Source organism: Tauraco erythrolophus, chromosome 17 (assembly GCF_009769465.1).
Source record: "Tauraco erythrolophus isolate bTauEry1 chromosome 17, bTauEry1.pri, whole genome shotgun sequence".
NCBI lineage: Eukaryota > Metazoa > Chordata > Aves > Musophagiformes > Musophagidae > Tauraco > Tauraco erythrolophus.
In genome coordinates this window covers 17,179,052-17,201,007 of record NC_141481.1, presented here as the reverse complement: position 1 = coordinate 17,201,007, position 21,956 = coordinate 17,179,052, and the positions used below count along the sequence as shown (strand labels likewise).

The window sequence follows — 21,956 nt, the reverse complement described above, 5'->3', positions numbered from 1 at the left end:
CGATTGTGTCTGAAGGGGCATTTAAACACACCTTGGCCCATCTTGGCTATTTCCCAATGCTCCAGGGAGCGCCAGGAGTCTCCTCCTGGCACCTCCCTGCGCTGTGATGTGTTTGACTCAGGGCTGTAGGTGCAGGCAGCTGCCCTCCAAACATCCTGATGCTGCTGCCGCTGCCGGGGTGACCTCGGGCAGCCCGGTGTGGGCGAGGGAAGGCTGGAATATGGGATATCTCACCGAGGATCCAGCCAGAACCGCTGCTCCTTTCATGATTTTAGGGAAAATGTATTCCATGGGCACCACCCAAGGGCAGGCAGTGGAGCTGCCCCTTTGCTCGCCGAGACCCCGGCAAAGGGCAGAGTGGCCCTGAGGGGGGCCAAGCCCCTCGTCTGGTTTTGGGGTGCTTGTCTCCCCTTGGGTACCTCTGGCATTCGAGGGGGGAGCGTGGGACCGCAGCCCCTTCTGCAGGGCTGGGGGGTGCTAAGGGGGGCTCAGCAGAGCGAGAACCTGCTGCCACCCCCTGGCAGATGCAGACCTCGCCCGTTCCCTGCTCTCGCCTCCCGGGAGGGCAGCACGCCAGCAGGAATTTTTCTTCTAAGCCTGCATAATTCTTCCAAAGCGGGATTTCGGATTGCGTTTTCGCAGCGACCTCTGCTCGTCACGGGTATAAAAGCAGCTCTTCTTCGGTGGGAGGAGCAGGGACACTTGGCTTCCCCTTTTAAAAGCTGGCCTTACGAGCAGGCAGCTGCAGCAGTGCCAGGGTCAGGAGATGCACACCGACCAGCACGCGTCTGAGATGGTTTTGAGGTGGCCCTCACCAGATGCCAACATCTGCAGACCGAGGATCAGGGCATCCCGAAGCTGGGAGCTGGCAGCACTGCCTTGGGCAGGGGTGGTGGGCAGAGGAGCGGGAGGTGGGGCTCAAATGGGCCTCACAGGCAGCACATGAGAGCAGATGGGTCCCGTGGGCTTGTTGGTGATAGAAACGTGATCAAGGACTCCTCTCCGGTCCCTTTCCAGGGGACCATGCGGGAGGTGCTGTACGTGCACGAGCAGGAGCCGGGGGTGCAGCCTGGGACAGGGGAGTGTTTAACTTGGGCTCTTTCCCAGAGTCTGCTGAGCTTGACTTTGTCTTTTAAAAGCTTTTACTGGCTGCCACCAGCAGCAAAGTGAGGTTTGTGCAGGTTTATCTGCTTCTGCGTGGTGCCCTGGAGCTGAACTGATAAATACCAGTAGAAGACAGAGCATCAGGAGTAATGAGAGAGCAAAAGGTGCCACAAAGAAGCAAAACATTTAAACGTCTCCTGTTGCCACAGGAAATACTCCGTGAATAGTTTGTATCTTCTCAGTTCCAAACACAATTCTTGGACAGTAAGGGAAAGAGGAGAAGCTGAGCTCCTGGCAGCTGGTCCTTGCTACAGCTCCACCAGCTTTTGATAAAGCTCCTGACAGTTTGTCAGAGCTGCAAATCCGCCTGCAGTCTGTATAAAATGTTCTTGGAGGGATGTGAACGTGTCCCTGCCTTCAGGAACAGACATTTCTGTAGACGTGTAGAAAAGCAGAGACTGGAAATCCAGCCCAAGCCTGCTCCTTTGGGAGGTGCTGCCTGGAGAGTCACTTCCAGGAGAAAACCCAGCACCAAGCATCTTCCCAGCACCTACCCCAAAGAGCTGCTTTTCCAGTATTTTTCTTTTTAAAGGCTCATTGTTTCTGCTCAAGGTTCTGCAGTATCTTGGTCTGGACGTGACCGAGGAGAAGAAGAGGCAGCTACGGCAAAGCTTGACCACGGACTCGCAGGGGACGGTGGCCTACGGAGGTGAGCGGGCAGCTCTGCACGTGATGGGCTCTTTCATTTCTGTGTAGCTTTGCTGGAAGCTGAGAAAGCAGAGAGGCACCTGCTGAAAGGTGGCAGGTAAGGCACCTGCCTGGGTATCGATGTAGCCTCATAAGAAAAGTCACAAGTACAAGAGAAGGTGTTTGGTAGAATCATATGTAAAATGAAAATACAAGAAAGATGGTGTGAGGGCTCGCTTTCCTTAACCCCCAGCTTGCCAGGCAAGAGCTGGCCAGAGGACACGCAGAAAATCAAAGCCTGCTCTGCTTTCTGTGACCTGCCAGAGCATATCTGGCCCGCAGGGTCTGCTCCCCAGAAGTTTTTTTGGCAAAAATTCAAAGCCGTCACCAATGTCCCCACCAGTCTCGCAAAGCACAACACCTCTTGGATGGATGTTTTTGGGCAGGCTCTGGTTCCTGCTGCAGTCCAGGGGCTGAGGACTAGGGGAGCTGGGACCCCAATACCACCTCCTCCCCGCTGCGCCGGCTCCTCTCTGTCCCACACAGCCCCTCGCACCGTCCTTTCCTCCCTGTCTGAAAGCAAAACGAATCTGGATTTTCAGATTTGTCAATTTAACACCTTTTCGAAGTGCTGAATGATCGAGTTGTTTTTTCTTTAAGTCAGCAGCATGAGAAACGCCAGCAGGCAGGTGTGTGCCTTTTGTCAGAGAAACGTGGTTTCGGCTTAAAATTTTAGAACTCTGAGAACCACAATCGTGAAAACTCCGCTGTTAAAAGATCTGGGGGTTTGGGGTTGTTTTTAAGGTTTATTTTTTTTCAATTGGATAAGAAACGAGAGTCTGGGAAAGAATATCAACAAATTATTTAAGCCTGATGGGATTGCCAAAGAGCCCAGGAATGTTAGAGAAGACTGTCTGGCATCTCCAAACCGGCTATGCTTGGCAATCAGTGGAGATCCCAAAATTGGTGGCATTTTCATAGAATCATTGAATGTTTTGGGTTGGAAGGGACCTTAAAGACCATCTAGTTCCAACTCCCCTGCCATGGGCAGGGACACCTTCCACTACACCAGGTTGCCCAAAGCCTCATCCAACCTGGCCTTGAACACTTCCAGGGATGGAGCAGCCACAACTTCTCTGGGCAACCTGTGCCAGTGTTTTTCTTCTAACACACGGTGCTTTCCTCTTTTAGCTTGTTAAAACTTAATTCTTTCTCACAGACCTTCTCCAAGCACTCAGGGATCTGATGCAGGAGGAGCTGGACGAAGCTGGTCTGGATTCCAGCTCCATGCTCTTCACCCAGCACGAAGTGGCCAGTTTGCTGGATACATCGGCTTTTCACTCTCCGGTCAGTCAGTCCAACACTCTTCTACATTAAATCCATGAATCTTCTAAGTGAAATCCATGAAATTATGAAATGGGGAAAGCTAAATTACCATTTTCTGGTTGTTCTAGTGTTATAAAGAGAAGGCAGAACTATGCAATAATCACTTAGATTATAGGAAATTCTATAAAAGACCTTAAGCTTCTCATTTTCAATAAGGAAATAACAGTATCTAGGGGATAATAAGAAGCAAGTAGCCTGGCAGTGATGCAGAAGGATAATTAGCCATAATTAATCAATTCCAACTAATTTCACCTTGCTCACAAAATGAAAATTCCCTGTAGCCCAGCTATTCCCGCTATGTCAGGGATCAGAGCGTGAAATCCTGCGGGGTGGAAAAAAAACCCCAAACCCTGTGGTTGAATTATTTAACGTGCCTTTTGATCTGCTGCATAAAAATGCTGACTCCTTCTCACAGTGATTTTGATTTTGACTTTGATTCGTCGTTATTCCGGGTATGGAAAACAATACGCCTGCCGTATAGCCCCGTGATTGTGGCGACGCGTGAGCGGCGCGTGATGCCGGCTGTCCTTCTGCCTTGCAGACCTTCGACTCGCTCAGCTGTAATGGCAACGAGGAGCTGGAGCAGCTGCAGCTGGAGATGATGGATCTGCGGCAAGAAGTCCGAAGGCTAAAGGTGGAGCTTCTCCTCTGAGCAGATATCTTGGCAGCTGCAGCCTTCTGCTGTAGCTCGCTGTAGTCGTACGCGAGGGTAATGGTGTAGCCTGTCCCTCTTAAGAAGTCACCAGTTTTCATTCTGCACGTTCCTCGTTACAGAGGAGACATTCACCCTCGGCTCTCCTGAATTGCCTCTTTCTCACTCTCAACCTCAGATGAAAACTTCTTTGTACTGAACCCGTGCAGTCACCTTTGAGCAGCGAGTAAATGTATTTAAAAACACAAAACCGCGTCTCACAAATAATTCAAGCCCATGAATAACAGAAGCACCACCTGTCCTCCTGGCCTGACCTAGCTGCTGATCTCCGGCACGGCTCTCAGCGCCGTGCCTGCGTCCAGGGGAATTTCTGCAGGCGTGTAGGTCGCAGCCCAAAAAGCACCGTGGTGGGGGAGAGTGTGCCAACTGCTATTGTAAACTATTATCCTTATGGGTAGGGGCTACAAGACCAGGGCATCTTCTAGAGAATGTCCTATCGCTTGTTGCTTCTAATCCAACAAAAATATTTTCCCTAGACTCTCCTGAAAGAGGTGGAGAACAGCAAGAAGTCAATGGAAGACGAGCTTCAGAGGCTGAACCAGGTTAGTGAAGAGATTGCTGGGTGGGAGTTGGGGTGGTTTTGGTGATTGATGGTTGAGGTGGATGTGGTGCATTCACCAGAACTTCTCGTTGCTTCCAGAAAGCCCTGGGCTTCCTCTCGGAGAACCGGACGCTGCACAGCAAGCTGCAGATGGCCGAGGTGGTGCAGAGACAGGCTCACAGCGCGGAGCAGGACTATGAGGAAGTGATCCACTTGCTGGAAGCTGAAATTGCAGAACTGAAGATGCAGCTGGCGGGGAAGAAAGCAAAACATGTCTCTGAAATAGAGGTAATGCAACCCCTCAGCCTGGGAAAAAAAACCCACGACCCTCCTGAACCCTGTGGGTTCCTTTTCTTCTATTTAAAAAGGAGAAAATGAAGGTAGCACATATGTCATTTGTTGCGCGTGACCACAAGGCCAGCACGGTCTCTGGGCCTGTGATATAATCTGTATAATTCCCATTGTCCATTCCAAAAGGACAGAGGTTCACTGTTTGTAGCAAATGTCATAAACTGGTGTCTCCAAAAGCCAAGGCTGGAGTGTCACCATCACCTTTCTCTTCTTCCTCTGGCCCTGTCTCAGGAGGACATCCTGGAACTGAAAAGACAGTTGTCCCTGGCTGACGGCCAGTTACGAAAATCAGAAGTCTCACGGAAGCGCCTGGAGATCTGCAATAGGAAACTGCTCCTGTTTGTGCAGGTGAAGTGCGGAACCACCCCCGGTGCCGGTGCCATCACTGTGGCCTCTTACCTTAAGGGTGACTTTGCAAGTCCAAATAGCTTCCTGCTCCTTAAGCAAGAGAGGGGTTGGGTTTTTTTTATGCTATCTCATCCTAAAAAGGCACTGTGTGTTGGTGGAGAGAAACCAGGGAATGAACTCACACACACTCGCACGCCTCAGAGCTATGTAAACACCGTGGGGCAGGTTGCTCACTGATCCCCCCCCCAGTGACGCTCTGGTTGAGGCTGCCCCAGGAACTCTGTTGGACATGATGGCCAAAATCATGTGTTTTAACCATTTCTTTGTATAACTGGACCGTTGGTTCTCTACGCAACAAATGTGATCTCAAAGAGCGGTTTTGCTCTTCCAATGCTTCTTTTTCCCCCCAGATTTCCTGCAAAATCACACACATATTTGCTTTAGTCTTTTAATTGACTATTCTTCCACTACACTACCTGTATCAGGCATACAAGCTTGTGTAATTAGTAAACTGGCCAGCACTGGACCACTAGTATTCAGAACATCTGCCACAGCTCCTAGTAGCTTGTCCCAAGAGCTCTTGAAATCAACAGGAAACAGTGGAGAGCAAGGAAGCGTAGATGCTGCGTCCTCTGCTTGAGAGGAGGAAGAATTCAAATGCCTCTAGACCTGCAGCACCACGTGCCAGTGCCTGTGAGCTTTGGGGCTGGACTTTGGAAGTCGATTTGACTCAGCCCTAGGGTCAAATCGATCAAAACATCGCAGGATTTTGGCCACTGGAGCAAAAATATCTTCCTTTTTTATGCATCTCTCAGTAGTGTTTGAGAATTCACTAACGGTGCGCGGTAACGAGGTGCAATCCAGAAACCAGGAGTTGCTAGTAGCGATGATCAAGGCTCGCTGGAAGTAGCCTGCAAAATTGTTCTTTGGAGGAGTATTTTATGTTGCGTTTCATATATTTCAGTGTTGGAATTAAAATGCATAATTTAGATGTGTCTGTGTTTTTGCATAGGCTGTGAACGTTGCTTGAGTTGCAAAAGGCCTTGAGATATTCGCTTCAAGGGCAATGAATAAGCAGAAGCTGATTACTGTCATATTAAATCTGATCACCAGGAAAAACCCATGGGGTTTGTTCTCAGGAATTATTCATTCCTACAAGTTTGAAATCCTTTTTTTTTTTTCCCTTTTTTTTTTTTTTTGTTGCATGGCAGAACATCCACAAGGTCCTGAGCACACCCAGTCATTTACCAGATGAGAAAAGGTAGGAGATGGCTTTTGGGAATCGCAAACAGCAGCATGAAATGTCCTTTTCTGACCTGTCTCAGGGGAAAGTGATTCACATGTAACCTACCCAGACTTTCTAAACATGCTGTCACTCAGGAAGTGAAACCATGGGAGAAAGATGATCTGGAGGCTGCTGGTGGATTGGTATTTGGGGGGGTTGGCCTCCATCCAGGCTCTTTCAGGAATAAGGAGGTGAAACACTCCTCTGGTTAAGTTGCTTCCGTTGTTTCAAAGAAGCAGAGTTTTGATCCATCTGCTTTTCCCAACATATGTCAGGTTTTGGCTTTAGGACCGTGTCCTTTGCTATCAGCAGTTACAGAAACTGATGGAGTGTCAGTGAAGGGCCAGCATGACTCTCAACTGCATGACTGGTTGGAGAAACAGAGCTCAGACCTCTGGACTCCCCTTCAACCTGAACCTGTCTCCTAGCACTTGGAAAAAATGTACCACAACTCTATTATGAGAACACTGGTGTGTTTTTAATTGATTAACTCGTTGAAAAGTCGCAGCTTATTGATAAGGACCAGCCCCTTTAAAAAGCACCAGTTTTTAAGAATGATGGAATCCAACTTTTAAGTTTCAAAAATGACTACTTGTAATATAATGAAGGGAAAATATTTTTGAGAAATTCTGAACAATGCATTTATATCTGTAACGCAACGATGCCGGTATGTCTAAAAGAGAGCCTCCTGTGATGCTGAGCGATTGAGATGCAATCCCCCCTGAGTACACAGAATTTACATAGAATCTCCTTCACGAGAGGCTGGCCAGGATTTTCAATGACCATTCTATGACAGAAGTATTGATGGCACTTTCCATATTTGTAAGAGTCAACAGTGAAACAGAAGAGGATAAAACAGACGCAGTCTCAGATACATCTCTTCCATCTTCAGATCTGGTTGACCTTTTGCTATCAGAGGCTAAAGAGCTGTTAGCGCCAATCCTCTCCAACAAGGACGGTAAGCACTAAATTAACCGGAGGAACCGGAATCCAAACAAGTCCCAAGGATGTCTGTTAATGTTATTTACAGTTTCCACCATCTTACGTATTTTTTGCCATACCAGTTAAGCCTCCCACACAATGAACCTGATTCTCTCATGCTAACCAAGATGTAATTGCCCTCCGTGTATCCGTGTGATTCATCTTTGAACCTGAAATGCAGACTCGCGGTGTAAGGAGTCAAAGGGTGTGACTTGTGCCCAGGGCCAGAGGAAAGGCATTTATCCAGGGAAAAAAAATAACCTAACAGGCAGGAGGATGGTTTCACAAAATCATCGAAATGCGGGTTGAAAGGGACTGCTGGAGATCAGGAGTCAAATCTTCTGTTCCAGGTAGGACCATCGCACTAGATGAGATCTCCAGTGGGTTTGCCCACCTGTGCTTTGGGCCTCCAAGGGTGGAGATCCACAGGCTCTCTGGATAATGCCTTCCCGAGCTGCATTATGCTCTGCGAAAAAGATTTTCCTAGCATCTAGTCTGAACTCCCCCGGGTGCAATCTGTGGTCACTGCCCCCAATTATATTGTCTGCCACTGCCAAGAAGAGTTTGGCTCCAACATCTTTCTAATTGCCCTTGAAATAGGAGCGGGTGCAGCGAGATTGCCTCTCAGCATCCTCTTTGCCAGGCTAAACGAGCCCAGCTCCCTCAGCCCTCCCCAGCCTCCCCTTGCAGGTTATGAGCCCTCGGGCTCCCTTTGCTGGAGCCTGACCAGTTCCTCAACAGCTTTGAACCAGAAATCCAAACCTTCGTTACGCCATCCAGGTATGACTACAGAGATGCTGAGTCAAGGGGAAGAGGAATCTCCCCATTTCCTTGGCGTGCAAGTCAAGATTCCCTTTCACTCACATGCCTCTGGGTGGGAGAAAATCAGAGAAAAGGCATCTAGCTCCACGGGAGTCTGAATTAACCTTCCCAGTCTGGGACTCTGAGCTTAGTCCATGAGCCAGAGACGTTCCTTGGCAGCAGCGATTTGACCCTGCTTGTCTCTTTCCATGCAGAAGGAGAGTTTATGATGTCCTCAGGTGAGCAAACAGCCCCAAACAGGTGCCCAGTCCTTCCTCTTTGATGCTGTTCACCAACTAAACGCGGCCACGGTCCAGCCTTGTCTTCGTCTCGAAGCACAAGACGCAAAGTCAAATAATTGTAGCCTTTGAGGAGCACTTCTGATACACGAGTGTGCCATCATTTCCAGAATTCCTGCATCATTTAAATTATCATCCTGTAGCAATGCCATCTGCATTGGGCATGTTTTCTAACCCTTGGCTGTGTGCTTACGTCTGCAGCTTTGCCGTGCGACAGGGACCAGTGCCTGCCTGCTGAAGGAAACCCAAATTACAAGGAGTAGGTGTCCAAACTGCCGTGGTCTGTAATTTTGACAATACACATACTAAAAATTCCTGTTTGTTTTGTTTTTTGGTTTGTTTTTTTTTTTTTTTAATCAAAGTTTTTGCTTGACAACTTTGAACCAGATAATCTAGTAGAGGTCTCCAGATGGCCGTCTCAGAGAAATACATCCCTTCCTAGACAGCCAGAGACTTCCCGCCCCACGCAGCGAAGTATGGTGTGAATTCCTGGATCTCTCTGTTGTTTTCTAAAATGTTCTTTATTTCTTCAGGCCAGATGGGAATTTACAGTTCTATGGCTTGTCTAGCTGGCACACTCATAGACTGCTGTGAGTTCTGAGTAAGGGAAAAATCCTCACTGAATGTGTTAATCTTTTATGTTGTGGTATCAAGATGCTGTGAAATCCCAGCCAAGGGGAGCAGGACAACATGGCTTTGTTTGGACCTTCAGTATCTTAAGAATTTCCCTAAAACCTCTTAAATGGCTTATGTTTAACAGAGCCATGTCCTAAATATATCTGCTGAAAGGGCACTTTGAGCCCTAAATGTTTACTACCACTGTCTTAGCTGATCACCTTAACTCAACCTGGTTATCTGCCAGCACAGATTTTTAGTTGGGTACAACGTAGACATTTGCAAGCCATGATTTCAAGGTTATGAAAAGCATTTCTGGACAAAACAGATGGCCACTACAATCTACTAGTCATGCAAGATTCGTGGCCTCCTCTTTCCTTTCCTAAATAACCAGCGTTGTCTTCATGTTATCCTCCGTGTCCTTCTCCCAAACTAAGTAAAATACATTTCTCATTTTCAGCCATCTTCATCAGAAGACCACGTGGCCCCCTCCTCCAAGCCAAAGCAAGAGTGATCAACCGCAGCCACCAAGTCCAACCAACGAACTGCCTAAGAAGCCTACATAAACCTCCCATGGCTTGCTCGTGCTCCAGACCACGACTGTCCGTAACACAGCTGCTGCTGCGCTGGGAGATGGGAAGGACACACCACGGGTGCTTCAGCTTCCAGGCAAACCAGACCGAGAACCAAGCTTTCTAACACAAGACTCATTCTTCCTACCCACCCAAGACTCTTTCAGCAACCTCCCCTGTGCGTCTACCTCCGAGTTACCATACAAGGCTATTTGCTCACGGTTTTGCAGCTTTATAGGAAAAATATTCTCAAGAGGCTACAAGGGCCTGGATTTCACTGGCAGCCTTTTAGAGCTTGTATTCTGGGTAGTGAGAGGAGCATGAACTCACCCAAGGGACTCAGGGGTCTCCAACAGATTCCTTTTGGTATTTCATATGAAAAACCAAAGTATATTTAGTGACTGTAATCAAAGCAGCTTAATCTGTAGCATCCTAGCTGTCTTGGGATAGGTACTTCTCTTTTTATTCTTTTTGTATAGCTTATCCCAGCTGCAATGCTTGGAACGGGAAGCACGGTCTCAGCTAGCTGTTGGAGAAAGAGTGCAGAGATAGCCAGCCGTACGCTACCGGTGACGACGTCCTGCTGGACACGAAGCACTCCTGGAATGCAAGAGGGGACATAGTGAACATATTTCAATAAAGGCCCGCCGTGTCACTTGGAAATTAGATACACATGATGCAAGATTGTACGTGGATAGCGATGAACGGGGCAGAGATCCGAGCTGAACGCCAAGTCTGGAAAATAAAATGGAAACGCTGCTCACCAGGCGTTGGCGTTCTGGGTTATGATTGCAGTCGCTGCGTTCGGCGTCTCTGAGATGGAGACCCTGCCTGCATCCAGTATTTCCTCCCTCTTATTTCGGCAGCTGGTAGCCAGACGCATGGAGAAGTTGCAGGAAAATGGGGTTTGTTCTGGCTTTTACACAGAATTGTTACTTCAGATCTCCTTTGTGGAGGTTCAAGGCATGTGGATCCTGTAGAGCCTAAAATAAAGGCTTAGGGAAAATCATGACCCTCACCAGCATCTGCTGTACTCGAAATATCACTGCACTGCTAAAAGAGTAACTGTGGGGTGGAACTTCACAGTCACATTAAAAACCAGTCTGAAATTTTGGTTAAACTTCATTTCATAGCTCAGGGTAAATTCAATCTTTTGAACGCATGCCTCAGAATCTAAATTAAAGGACTTCCTTTAAAAGGAAACATAATTCTTTGGACCACTCACAAGAAATACTTTCAAAAAATATTAATCTTGGGATACCCTATGGTTAATAGCTTGTTGCCCAGTCCTCTCTGTTTCAATGGAATGACAGTAAATGCTGGTGTTACGTGTGGGTTTAACCCCACGGCTTTGTTCTTGTCTCGTGTGTTACACAAACAGGGCAAAGAAGGCAGGTAAGAGGTGCACGGAGCAAAATCCAGTCTCACCAGTTTGGTCTACCCCGTCTCTGGAAAAATGTCTCCAGTTCCCCTGGGGTTAGCATGGCAGATACCGATCTGCTCCTAACAGCATGTCTTCAGGAGCGTTTGGCTGGAGGCTGCATCCTCGGGAGATGTCTCCAGCCACTGCTCACCACACTTGCCAGAGAACAGTGCAAACAAGATTTTGGGAAGTGACGGGTCTTCAGCTGTACTGTGTCATCCCATATACCCAAGGGCACCTGAGAAACCTTGTAGAAAAGGAACAAGTTATGAGGAAAACAGAACTAGTTAGGCCAAACTTTAGTCTTGGGGAAGTCAACAGGAGTTTCACTACCAACTCCAAGAATCGTGGAATTTTCTCAAAATACAATTATTGAGCTCCACCTCCCTGAATGCTGGAAGGGCACAGCCCAGCGGGATCAGTCCTGCCCCAGCAGGGATCAGTTAGGTCTTCTGAAAGAGAATATACTTGATGCTGCTTCCATAGTCAAGTGATTTGTATTTTAATGTCCCAAGAAAGAAGATTTTGTGTGAAAGTTATCACAGTGGGTGAGGGCCTGGATGAGACAAGCCTGACAAAGCACAAACATCGCTGCCACTCTTGGGTTCAGCGCTGTTTCAATCACAGTTAGTTGACTATTCCTTGAAGGTTAAATTCCTCTGGGTATTTTTTACGGTTGGACAATGATCTCAAAGGTCTTCTCCAACCTAAATGATTCTAAAATGATAACCTTTTGGTTATTCTAAATGATAACCTTTTGGGCCCCTCGCTTTAAGAGAGATATTGAGCTCCTGGAGCGGGGCCAGAGAAGGGCGACTAAACTGGTCAAGGGGCTGGAAAATAAAACTTATGGGGAGCGGCTGAGGGAGTTGGGGCTGTTTAGCCTGGAGAAGAGGAGGCTGAGGGAAGACCTGATTACGGCCTATAAATACTTGAGAAGGGATGGTGGGGAGGTGGGGGAAGGGCTCTTTACACTAGTCATGGGTGATAGGAGTAGAGGAAATGGATATAAGCTTAGTCAGGGGAGGTTCAGGTTGGATGTTAGAAAGAATTTCTTCTCTGAAAGGGTTGTCAGCCACTGGAATAGGCTGCCCAGGGAGGTGGTTGAGTCCCCATCCCTGAATGTGTTTAAGAATAGGGTGGATGAACTACTTAGGGACATGGTTTAATGGGGGATTAGGGACGGTTGGACTGGATGATCTCTAAGGTCTTTTCCAACCTAGAAAATTCTATGATTCTATGATTCTATGATTGTGCAGTTGACACTAATACATGGCAAAGGGTGGAAACAGCAAGATGCCATCTCAGGGCTGCTGCATCCTGAGCTGTCTGCAAGCAACGGAGCTGTGAGGATATGAACCTTTTTAAATGCCCAGACAGTTTTCTGTGCTCGCAGCTTACCCACAACCTCTTTGGAAAAGAAATCATCCAGGTTCCTAGCAGCCACTGGAGATCCTTGCATCGAGCCTCATGTGCTTTCCAAAGCAGACATGTTTCTTAGCTGGTTTCCAGTATTTTCTCTGAATTCATCATGTTCCTTTTGCCTTTGCTTCAAGCACAGAAAACTTTCCGTTCTCTATTAATAGCGTTGTTACTAACTGCTACCTTTTCAGAGCGATGTTAAGCGAAGGTATGACGGAGAGTGGTGCTCCTGGAGGTGATGCTGATTTCAGTGACCCAGAATAACAAACCTGTGTCATGCTTTACTGCCAGGCAAGAGGAATTAGGCAGAACTCAGCAAGTCACGGGGTGACGTCTCCTCACAGAGCTACCAGGAGGCAAAAAGGGAAATGCATAAAGGAATAAACAGCATAGAAAGAGAAGCCACAGAATATATCATTTAAACCAGTTGCATTTTATTTATGCAGGGCCTGTCTAGCCCTCTTGCAGGGAGCTGAATTCTCTCTTCATTTGCAATATTATACCTTGCTTGTAAGGTGGCGGAGGTGTGCTGCTGTCGCAACCTGCTGTGTCTGTCTCAGAGGGTCCCAGTACAACCAAACAGAAGTGAGGAGGAGAAGGAGCACCATTTCTGATCAAAATGAGTCCTCCTTGGTATCAGATCTTCCCAAGTGGATAAGATGGAAAATGACAAGTATTTTTATGAGCCACGGGGCAAAATGCAAACAGTCCCCATAAACGGACACAATAGACCACATTCAACACATGGCATGTGTATAAACTCATCGAGACGGGTTTAAAGAGCATCAGCGTGGTCAGCTGTAGACCTGGAAGCTTTGGGGGTTAAATATCACTGATGCAAGGGTTTTATTTTGTGTTTTTCTTATGTAAAAGTCTTCCAGTACTTAAAGGGGGCCTACAGGAAAGCTGGAGAGGGACTTTTTACAAGGGCGTGTAGTGACAGGACAAGGGGCAATGGCTTTAAACTGAAAGAGGGCAGATTTAGATTAGATGTAAGAAAGAAATTTTTCATAATGAGGGTGGTGAGGCACTGGAACAGGTTGCCCAGAGAAGCTGTGGCTGCCCCATCCCTGGAAGTGTTCAAGGCCAGTTGGATGAGGCTTTGGGCAACCTGGTGTAGGTGGAGGGTGTCCCTGCCCATGGCAGGGGGGTTGGAACTGGATGATCTTTGAGGTCCCTTCCAACCCAAACCATTCTAGGATTCTAAAGCAGAAATGCAGTTCTTCACTGCAGAGATCAGTCATTGGTCAGAGACTGGGAGACCTCTTTTCCTAAAGGAATAAACCAAACCAAGATATGACTATCTAACTATTCTAACAGCTGCAGAAAAAGGGCAGGTTGGGCAGGTAGCCACCTAGGCATTATCTTGAAAGGTGAATGTAGCAGAGAGCCATTAGCACACTGTTTATCTGCAGTCTGATGAGTACGGTAACTGGATCTGCTGTAAATGTGCTGGACTAGAGCTCATTAGATCTCCAGTTTCGTCGCTGCCAGTGATCTCTGCCATCTCACTGTGCGACCTTGAGCAGCACATTTTGTCTTAGTTTTGCACCCGAAAAAATGACACTGACAGTATCAGCTTATCTGAGGGGCGCAGGGAAGGCAAAGCCCTCAGGACCCACGGGAGACGGGGCATAACCTTCTGGCACAGAAGCATCTGGCAAATGGTGTGGTAGGATGTACTGTTCTGCATTTTCCACGAAAAAAGCCTCAATATTTTAACTTTTGCTGGCTGCAAAACACCAGACCCAAATTTTGCTTAGCTTTTGTGAAACAGAGCTAGGTTAAGTGCCAAAAGGTTTCTCTACAGAGATGGAGAGGTAGGAGAGGTGAAAGCCAGCCCTGAACGCTGCTGCCGAGTAGACTGGCTGGTCTATTCCCAGCACTGGAGGCTGCAGAGCCTCCTCTTCCTCCCAGCTCCACTCAGTGACACTGGCTAGACCAAAGCCCAGCTCTAGGGAGCAGAAATACACTTCCACAACGCTTTAAATATGACTCTAAAAAGCAGGTGAACTCTGCTGCTGAATTTTTAAAGAGGCTGCTTAATGTTTAAACAACGCCGATTTTCTAAGGGCTGTCGAGCACGTGTGAAAGGCTGGAGAGCACCGTGGTGTGACGATGCAGAAAGGGCTCGGCCGGCTGGGTGATGCTCCCGTTCTGCTACGCCGCGATCTTTCTCCTGCTCAGGGCTGAGTCTACCCCAGCACATCCGAGACAGACCATGGAATTTTCTGGCCTCGCTGACTACAGCACTGCCACAAACCCCCTGTGCAGCTTCTTCAGAGGTCAGCTGCTTTCATAATAAAGAAAATAGGAATACCAATACCATGAACAATCCCTGCAAGTTTTATTTCTGCACGTGATGCACCAGCTCACTTGAATTTCTGTTGAGTTTTTCAAATTTACGCCCACAGATGAGGCAGGAAAGTTGAGAGGAAGAGTTTGCAGTGAAAACCCCGTGGTAATGGGGGAAGTGGAGGCTGAGTGGTATCTCCAGACCAGACATCCTTCCCGGCAGACGTTCTCCTTTCTAACTGCAGAGACTGGCAGGTGTTCCTGGGCTGGGCTGCTACGGGGTAAGAATTTCTTTCTGAGCAGCTCCCAGGAGAAACGCCAAGGGCTGAGCACCAGCCCTTGAGGCAAGCATTGCAGGCCGTGTAAGTGGAAGGATAGCAGGAGACTTCACGGCCCTTGGGAATACCAGGGGAGAGCTGGCTCTGCTCTGTGTCAGGGGAGAAGGTAGCCAACCGACACTGGAAAATGCCAAGGTGACCTTTTGGCAGCAGGAGAAGCTATATGTTGGAAAACGGGAATTACAGTCAGGGCTGCCCAGCAGAGGAAAGGATGAGATGTTACTCGCCAAAATCTCAAACAGCTTTTATAACTCGAACAAAAGGAAAATCACCGTGACTAGGTCACGAAGTAGTAATGGGCTGGCAGAAGTTTTGTAGAAAAAGGGGGGAAAGAGTATTTTTTTTTCCCTTCTCTTTTCTCTGAGGAAATTTAACAGTGATCGAGGAATGGGAGAGAAATATCATTTCTCTGAAAAAAAAAAAAAAGTTGCATTCTGAATGGGAAAAGAGAGGATTTATTTATAAAGCGAACGCAGACGCTGCAGACCTTAGACAACTTCGCAGCTTTTGATGCTCAGCTGTTGGGCGAAGGGCTCTCGGAAAAGCTGAGCGCTCGGGCATCTGATGGCTCCGCGGGTTCGTTGTTTACAGAGCAGAGTCAGGCTGGTCTCCTTGGTCTGAGACAGCAGAACATTGCAGGAAATATTGCTGATCAGAAACAGGACCGCAGCTTCCTGAAATGCCTTCCCAGATAAGGGGACGCTCTACAGTTCGAAGTGATAAGGGGGCAGGAAAAGAAAAAGCAGCAGTAAATGGGACTGCGATGTTTTTCTATAACATCACGCAAAGTGGCAGCTGCTCCCTAGGGAGATCTTGAAAGGAGGCTTTGAAGGTTGCAAAACATTCCCAGGCTGGTCTCCCACATCCTTTTCCTCCACCGCTTCTTGGTGCCACACGCTCCTCCTGCCCCAGGACCGTGTGCCGGCTCAGCAGCTGTCTCTGCCACCCCAAAGCGGCCGCATTGTGGGCATGGTCCTCCAGGACCCTCACCAGATCTGCTACGGCCTCTTTCCCCCGCACACGGCTGGATGAGCAGGATCCGCTCCCGCCGCGTGCCCCGAAGCACGGAGCAAGTGCCACCTCCCCAGGGGCCACGACACAACACATGGATTTTCCGCGAGGCTGAGAGGCGGGAACGCGCCCCAGCGTCCTCCTCGACACCACTTAGATGGACCATCACCTCCCACCTCGCCGGGAGAACCCAGTTAGGGGCACGTCCGCTCCAGCGTGAGTTCGCAGCGCCGTAAGCGGCCCCGTAACGAACCGCACGACGGAACGGGGAAGCCTGCGGGCCGCGAAGAGCCGGCAGGGCACCCCACGGAGGCCCGATGCGCCCCGGGACGAGCGGCGCAGGGTCCCGTTCGGGAGCGGGGCGCCCTCCGGCAGCGCGCCCGCCCCTCCGCCCCGCGCGGCGGCGCACGTGCGCGGGGGCGGGGCCTCCCGCGTGCGCGGGGGCGGGGCCTCCCCCCATCCCGCAGCACAATGGACAGCGCTCTGCGGCGCCGCGCGGGGCGGGGCCGGCGCGCGCGGCGGTTGAAGCGGCGCGTGGAGCCGGCGGCGCGGCGTAACGCGGCGCAAACCGGGGCCGCCGCCGCCGCGCTCGGTATGGGCCCGGCCGGGCTCCGCCGTGCTCCGCGGTGAGCAGGCGTGGGGCGGGAAGGGCGGGATCTCCCCCGCTCCGGGGGGTCCTGAGGGGCCGTCGGGTGAGGTGGGGAGGGCGGGGAGGGCGAGGGTTTTCCCGCCGCGGGGGCTGAGGGTTTTCCCGCCGCGGGGGCTGAGGGGCGGAGGCGCGGGGGGACCGGCGAGTGGGTGTGGGGGGGAGCCGGGAGCCGTTATCCGTGCAGCCCAGGGAAGCTGAGAGGGAAATTTCAGTCATAATCCTGCGGGGATTAGCGAGGGGGCGGGTGGCGGGCTCGGGCTGGCGGAGGATCGCCTCGGGCTCGCTTAAAACCAAAAGCAACCGCCGGTTTTCAAGTTTGCCGGTTTCTGCCTTGCTGAGAGGAAGTCGGACAAACGCCGGATCTCCTCCCGCTGGAGGCTGGCGGTGGGGCGGCTTCAGAGCGGGACCCCGGCGCCTCCTGCGAGCGCCGGCCCTGGTGCGGGTGCCGCTCCTGTCTGCCGAGCTCGCTCGGGGTCTTAAAGTTGGAAAAACCTGGTCCCGAAGCGTTTGTAAGCTCCGAGGCTGGCGCCGGTAAGTTGCTAGTAAAGGTATTGATGTATTTGGGTCAGCTTCTGTGTAAAACCCCGCTGGCTTTAGGGCAGGGTTAAACCAAGCGTGTGCTGCTCTCCGGGTGACTTGGCTTAACTCCTCCAAGTAGTAAAATCGGCTTGTGGGCAGTGAGAAGGGGTTTGTGCTGGTGGCACTGGGCTGATGAGTGCGCCCGCGTCCAGCGTGCCCTGCGCTCCCAGCAAGTGTGATTGTGGATGTTACTCTGGGCAAGCTGGAACAGTTCTGTGCTGGGGCTTTGCCGCGCTGTCGAGGCACCTGCTGGCTGGACCTGCTCTTGTTTTACACGTTAGGCTGGAGCACGTCCCCGTTCTTAAACTGAGCTTGAGTGTTGAGCTATCGACTGTAGTGTTGGCGGATAAAGTGGCGCGGTGTGGCTTCCGATGGAGTAGCAAGGGTGAGGAATGAGGAGCTTTCCTTCAAGAAAGCTTAACTGCTGCTGCAGTTTGGTAAATACTAAGGATTTAGTGTGTTGCTGTGTGTAAAAGGTCGGTGGTGGTTCTTTGGTGAGAAAGTTAACTTATGAGATGAAGGTGTGGAAGTATTAGGCATGAAGCTTATTTTGATACGTACATGGAAGAAAACGCTAGCTTTTACAAGGATTTGAGAGCAGAACGCTGTACACTGCTCCTTTTTCTTCTTCCCCTCTCAGCCAAAGAGGCTGCTCCTTGTTGTGTTGTAAACAATGTTGTTGTCTGAACGTTTGTGTTGCTTTTCGTTGATGATAATCCGCAACAGGACTCCAGGCATCTCTGCAAGGTGTACAGAGTGGTGGCCAGGCTCCACAGCAGTGTGTTGGCCTGCAGCCCTCCGTGCTGCTTCACCACTGCACCCTAGGTGCTTCGCAGGGAGTAAGATGAAGTCCTGCTGGGGATGTCTGCTCCTAAAAGACTGTAAAGGCTTATGCTGGTGCTGTTCCACTTTGAGGCTTCCTTATATTAAGCTAAGAAAGACTTGTTCTCAAGTTCTTATGGGAAGAAGCTCTAATAAATATCCTACAGCTTGATACCATCTTATTATGTGTGTAAAGCATCAGCTGCTGTGTCAACATCTACTTAAGTGAAAGGCGTTTCAGGCAGAGGAAATGTCACACACCTTTGTCTCCACTTTACTCGAGAAGGGGAAGGACTACAGAGGCCCCCATTTTCTAACTGGAAATATCAGCTCAGCTGGGTGCCGCAGTTGGCTTTCACATGTTACAATAGTATTTGAGGAAGTCTGGAATTGTGCTACTTTCAGCAGTTCTTTGTCAAAAACAAAACCAAAAAATTGCTTGGTTGTTTTTTTTTCCAGCTGAAAAGAAACCACCACAGGTGGGAGAAGTTAATAAAGTCACTTGCTGCCGAGTTTCACTATCTGACAGACAGCTCTAATGTGGAAAGAGCTGAATGAGTTCCCACTAGCCTGGATGAGAAGCAGGGGTTAGGGGCTTTGATTCAGGGCTTTATGTATATTTAATTTATAAGCTTAATTTCTGATTTCCAGCCATCTGGCTGTATTCTATCAAGTAAGCCTCTCCCACAAATGGCAGAATAAAAGTTAAGCATATGGAAAGTCCCTCAGGTACGTAGTGGATGATTCTAAATAAAATGGAAACCTATAGTTGCTATCACTGCCTCTCTTCCCTTTGCTGTGTGTGTAGTGATGTGCATTCCTCATGGGAGCCCTCACGGTCTTCAAGCTGGGCTGATACGTAGCGGTAGCTTTGCGTGCTGTGCGTGTGCCACTTCACGTTAGGAATTAGAATCATAGAATCACAGAATGGTTTGGGTCGGAAGGGACCTCAAAGATCATCCAGTTCCAACCCCCCTGCCATGGGCAGGGACACCCTCCACCTACACCAGGTTGCTCAAAGCCTCATCCAACCTGGCCTTGAACACTTCCAGGGATGGGGCAGCCACAACTTCTCTGGGCAACCTGTTCCGGTGCCTCACCACCCTCACAGTGAAAAATTTCTTCCTTATATCTAATCAAAATCTCCCCTCTTTCAATTTGCCATTTCTCTAAAACGCTTCCGAAGTTACAGCAGGGAAATGCCTGTGCCATCAGGGGTCCGTATCCTTCCATTTCGTGCCCCCTTCCATGCCCTCCTTCCCCTGGTACAGTGCCAGCTGGTGTATCTCAAGCTTATAATTAACTCTCTGCCTTCTGGGGTTTGGTTCCTCTGTGGATTGCTGTGTGGGTTGTAGCAAAAGGGCCAGCTGGACTCTGCAGGGAGCTGCAGGCTGTCGAGGCTCTGTGCTGTTGGCACTGCTCGTCAGTGTGTCACGGGATGCTTTCTCCAATGTGGTAGTGCTGCTGTCTTCTGTGTTCAGGTGTGCAATAATTAAAGCACTTTTAATGTCTAATTGATGTGCTCAAAGTGATTATTAACTAGATATGTTGCCTCAGTGCATTGAAAGCTCCAACCTCCCTGAATTTTTACAGAGTGTGCTGGGCTTGGCTGGCTGAAATTATGCTCTTCCCTGGTGCTACCCACTGAATGGCTACAGGTCTGCTTCTAGCTGAGGACTGGGGTTTCAGAGTGATCAAGCTGCAGTTTAGTGAGTCAGTGCTCTTCACCCGAGCTCTGTGTCCTGATACGTGCTTTTAGCCAGATGTAAAACCCAAGTAGAGCAGGTGGCCTGGGCCATGGTAGAGGCTGGAGTGGTATGATGAATTTTTAAGGAGCAGGCATGTTCTGTAGTTGTGTAGTTTCCTTCTGGTTTTCTTTACAAAGTGCTCGAACGTGTGTGTCTGTAGTTGAAGTGGAATACATGGGATGACTGAAAACATGTCTGTCTTTTTGGTTCTAAAGCCCTCTGAGGATGCACGTCTGGCTAATATGGCCCAGCTGCCCAGCATTAACACCTGGAAGATCTTACCTCGTCATCAGTGCTAATCATCCATCTGTATCCGTGTGCACTGAGTAGCTGTGTTTCACTGCCTTCCCTGATTTTTTTTTTTTCTTTTCTTTTTTCAGGAGTTATAGCTGGAGTCCCTCTTGCTTTGAGAAGCAGAATGACTGTCTCGCAGCTCTGTTTTGAGGAGAGGGCATAGAAGGTCTGCCACTGCGCTTTCCCCAAGGTATGAAAGGTTTCTGGGGCAGGTGTGAGTTAGCAGCTGTCCTCCTTCCACAGCTTCCCATGGATATAACAGTCTCTGACTCTTTTTCTCAAATTTCCCTCAACCAGAGAAGCACGGGGCAGTAAGCCTGTGGCAGTCGAGTCTGTCCAAGCAGCATTGTTAAGGCTGTTGAACTACTCTTGTGCCATCCTGTTGTTGTGTTGCTGGTGACTTTGTTTCTGGTCTGTGGGTGATTCTAGACTCACTGGTCTGTCCTGAGACTTCCTCCTGTGGAGGTCGCCGACCCTCTCCTGCAGAGAGGCAGAAATTCCTGGTTTAGCAGGTGAGGTCAGAGCAGGATCACAGCTAAATACGTTTGACGAGGCTTCTCTTGCTATATTTGCACCCACTCGGAAGGACCCACACAGCCCCGGCACAGCGCTTGCGTAATCATATTACAGCGTTGCGTTACGAGGTGCCCTGTGCCTCCTGGCTCGGGTGTCTGATACGTGAGAGCAGCCCGGGCTTCCTGGCTGTTGGCTTGCCCCTGCTCCGCTCGCTCCAGTTGGAGCTGGATGCTCCGCTGATGCGTTCTCTCTGCGTTTACTTGTTCTATGTGGGCTGGCTTTTAGTGCCAGTAAGACTCCTAGATATCCAGCAAGTCCTGAATAATGCTCCTTGAGTAGCATGATCCTCTGCAGAGTAGCTGTCCAATTGTGAGGTGCTTCTACAAATATTCCCCGTTCTCAGGTACTCAAACTTTTAAAAGTCTTTGCCCCCCTCTCCCTTGCTTAGATTTTACTGTGTAATGGTGTTTTGCAGCAGTCTTCTTGAGGGAGAATCTATTGCCACTTGCCTTTTAATTCATGTTTCGCCTCTGTTTTGGGGCTTAAAATGTCAGGGATAAGTTGTCTTAATGCTCCAACTGTCGAGTTCAGCACTACGCTGCCGAGGGCTGTGTCTGCTCAGCAGTGGAATTCCAGTGGGGTGGAATCAGCACAGCATCTCCAACCAGCCAGCCAGTGTTTTGTGTTTGTGGTGTTCATGGGAGCGATATAAAGGTACCTAGAGGGATTGCAGAAAGCAGTCCAATAACTTTTTGGTTTTACCAGTTTATGTGCTTTCTTGAGATGCTGGTTATTGATGTATATCTGAGGGTTAAAAGCCCAGCAAGAGAGTCTGAGGGAGGAATCCTGATGAGAACAGTGAGAGGTGGCTCGGAGAAACGAAGTGCTGAGAAGGGAATTGTTCCCATTGCATGCAGTTATTTCCTTAGTTCAGCTGGAAGCAGTGGGCATCCAGTCAGTGGGATGTGATTGCTAGCTTAGTGTCAGGCGTGTTCTATAAGCCTGCTGTTTCCTTTTCCTTTCTTTTAGGGAGTTAAAACAGCTGACTGCTGCTTTGTGCAGAAAAGCACTTAAAACACCGAGATACGAAAAGCCGTGCGGGCTTTTTGTGTAATGATTACAGATGTAGTGCAGAAAAGAGGGATGGGGGAGGAGATTCTCCATTTAAGCTTTGCAA

General features: G+C 49.3%; 2 protein-coding genes across 2 annotated transcripts in view; both read left to right on the top strand.

The window, feature by feature from the left end:
* LOC104377134 (syntaxin-binding protein 4-like) overlaps nt 1–9,676 on the top strand; it is a 46,315-nt gene extending 36,639 nt beyond the window's left edge. Inside the window, exons 13-22 of the mRNA XM_086622459.1 lie at nt 1,717–1,813; nt 3,011–3,138; nt 3,719–3,811; nt 4,366–4,431; nt 4,530–4,718; nt 5,013–5,129; nt 6,341–6,390; nt 7,242–7,372; nt 8,697–8,754; nt 9,571–9,676. Coding sequence (XP_086478585.1) covers nt 1,717–1,813; nt 3,011–3,138; nt 3,719–3,811; nt 4,366–4,431; nt 4,530–4,718; nt 5,013–5,129; nt 6,341–6,390; nt 7,242–7,372; nt 8,697–8,754; nt 9,571–9,676 — 1,035 coding nt within the window. The remainder of the gene's footprint in view (nt 1–1,716; nt 1,814–3,010; nt 3,139–3,718; nt 3,812–4,365; nt 4,432–4,529; nt 4,719–5,012; nt 5,130–6,340; nt 6,391–7,241; nt 7,373–8,696; nt 8,755–9,570) is intronic.
* A 10,752-nt stretch (nt 9,677–20,428) lies between these two features.
* Nucleotides 20,429–21,956, top strand: part of SEC14L5 (SEC14 like lipid binding 5) — a 38,018-nt gene continuing 36,490 nt past the window's right edge. Inside the window, exon 1 of the mRNA XM_009981649.2 lies at nt 20,429–20,453. The gene's annotated coding sequence lies outside the window, so the exon portion shown is untranslated. The remainder of the gene's footprint in view (nt 20,454–21,956) is intronic.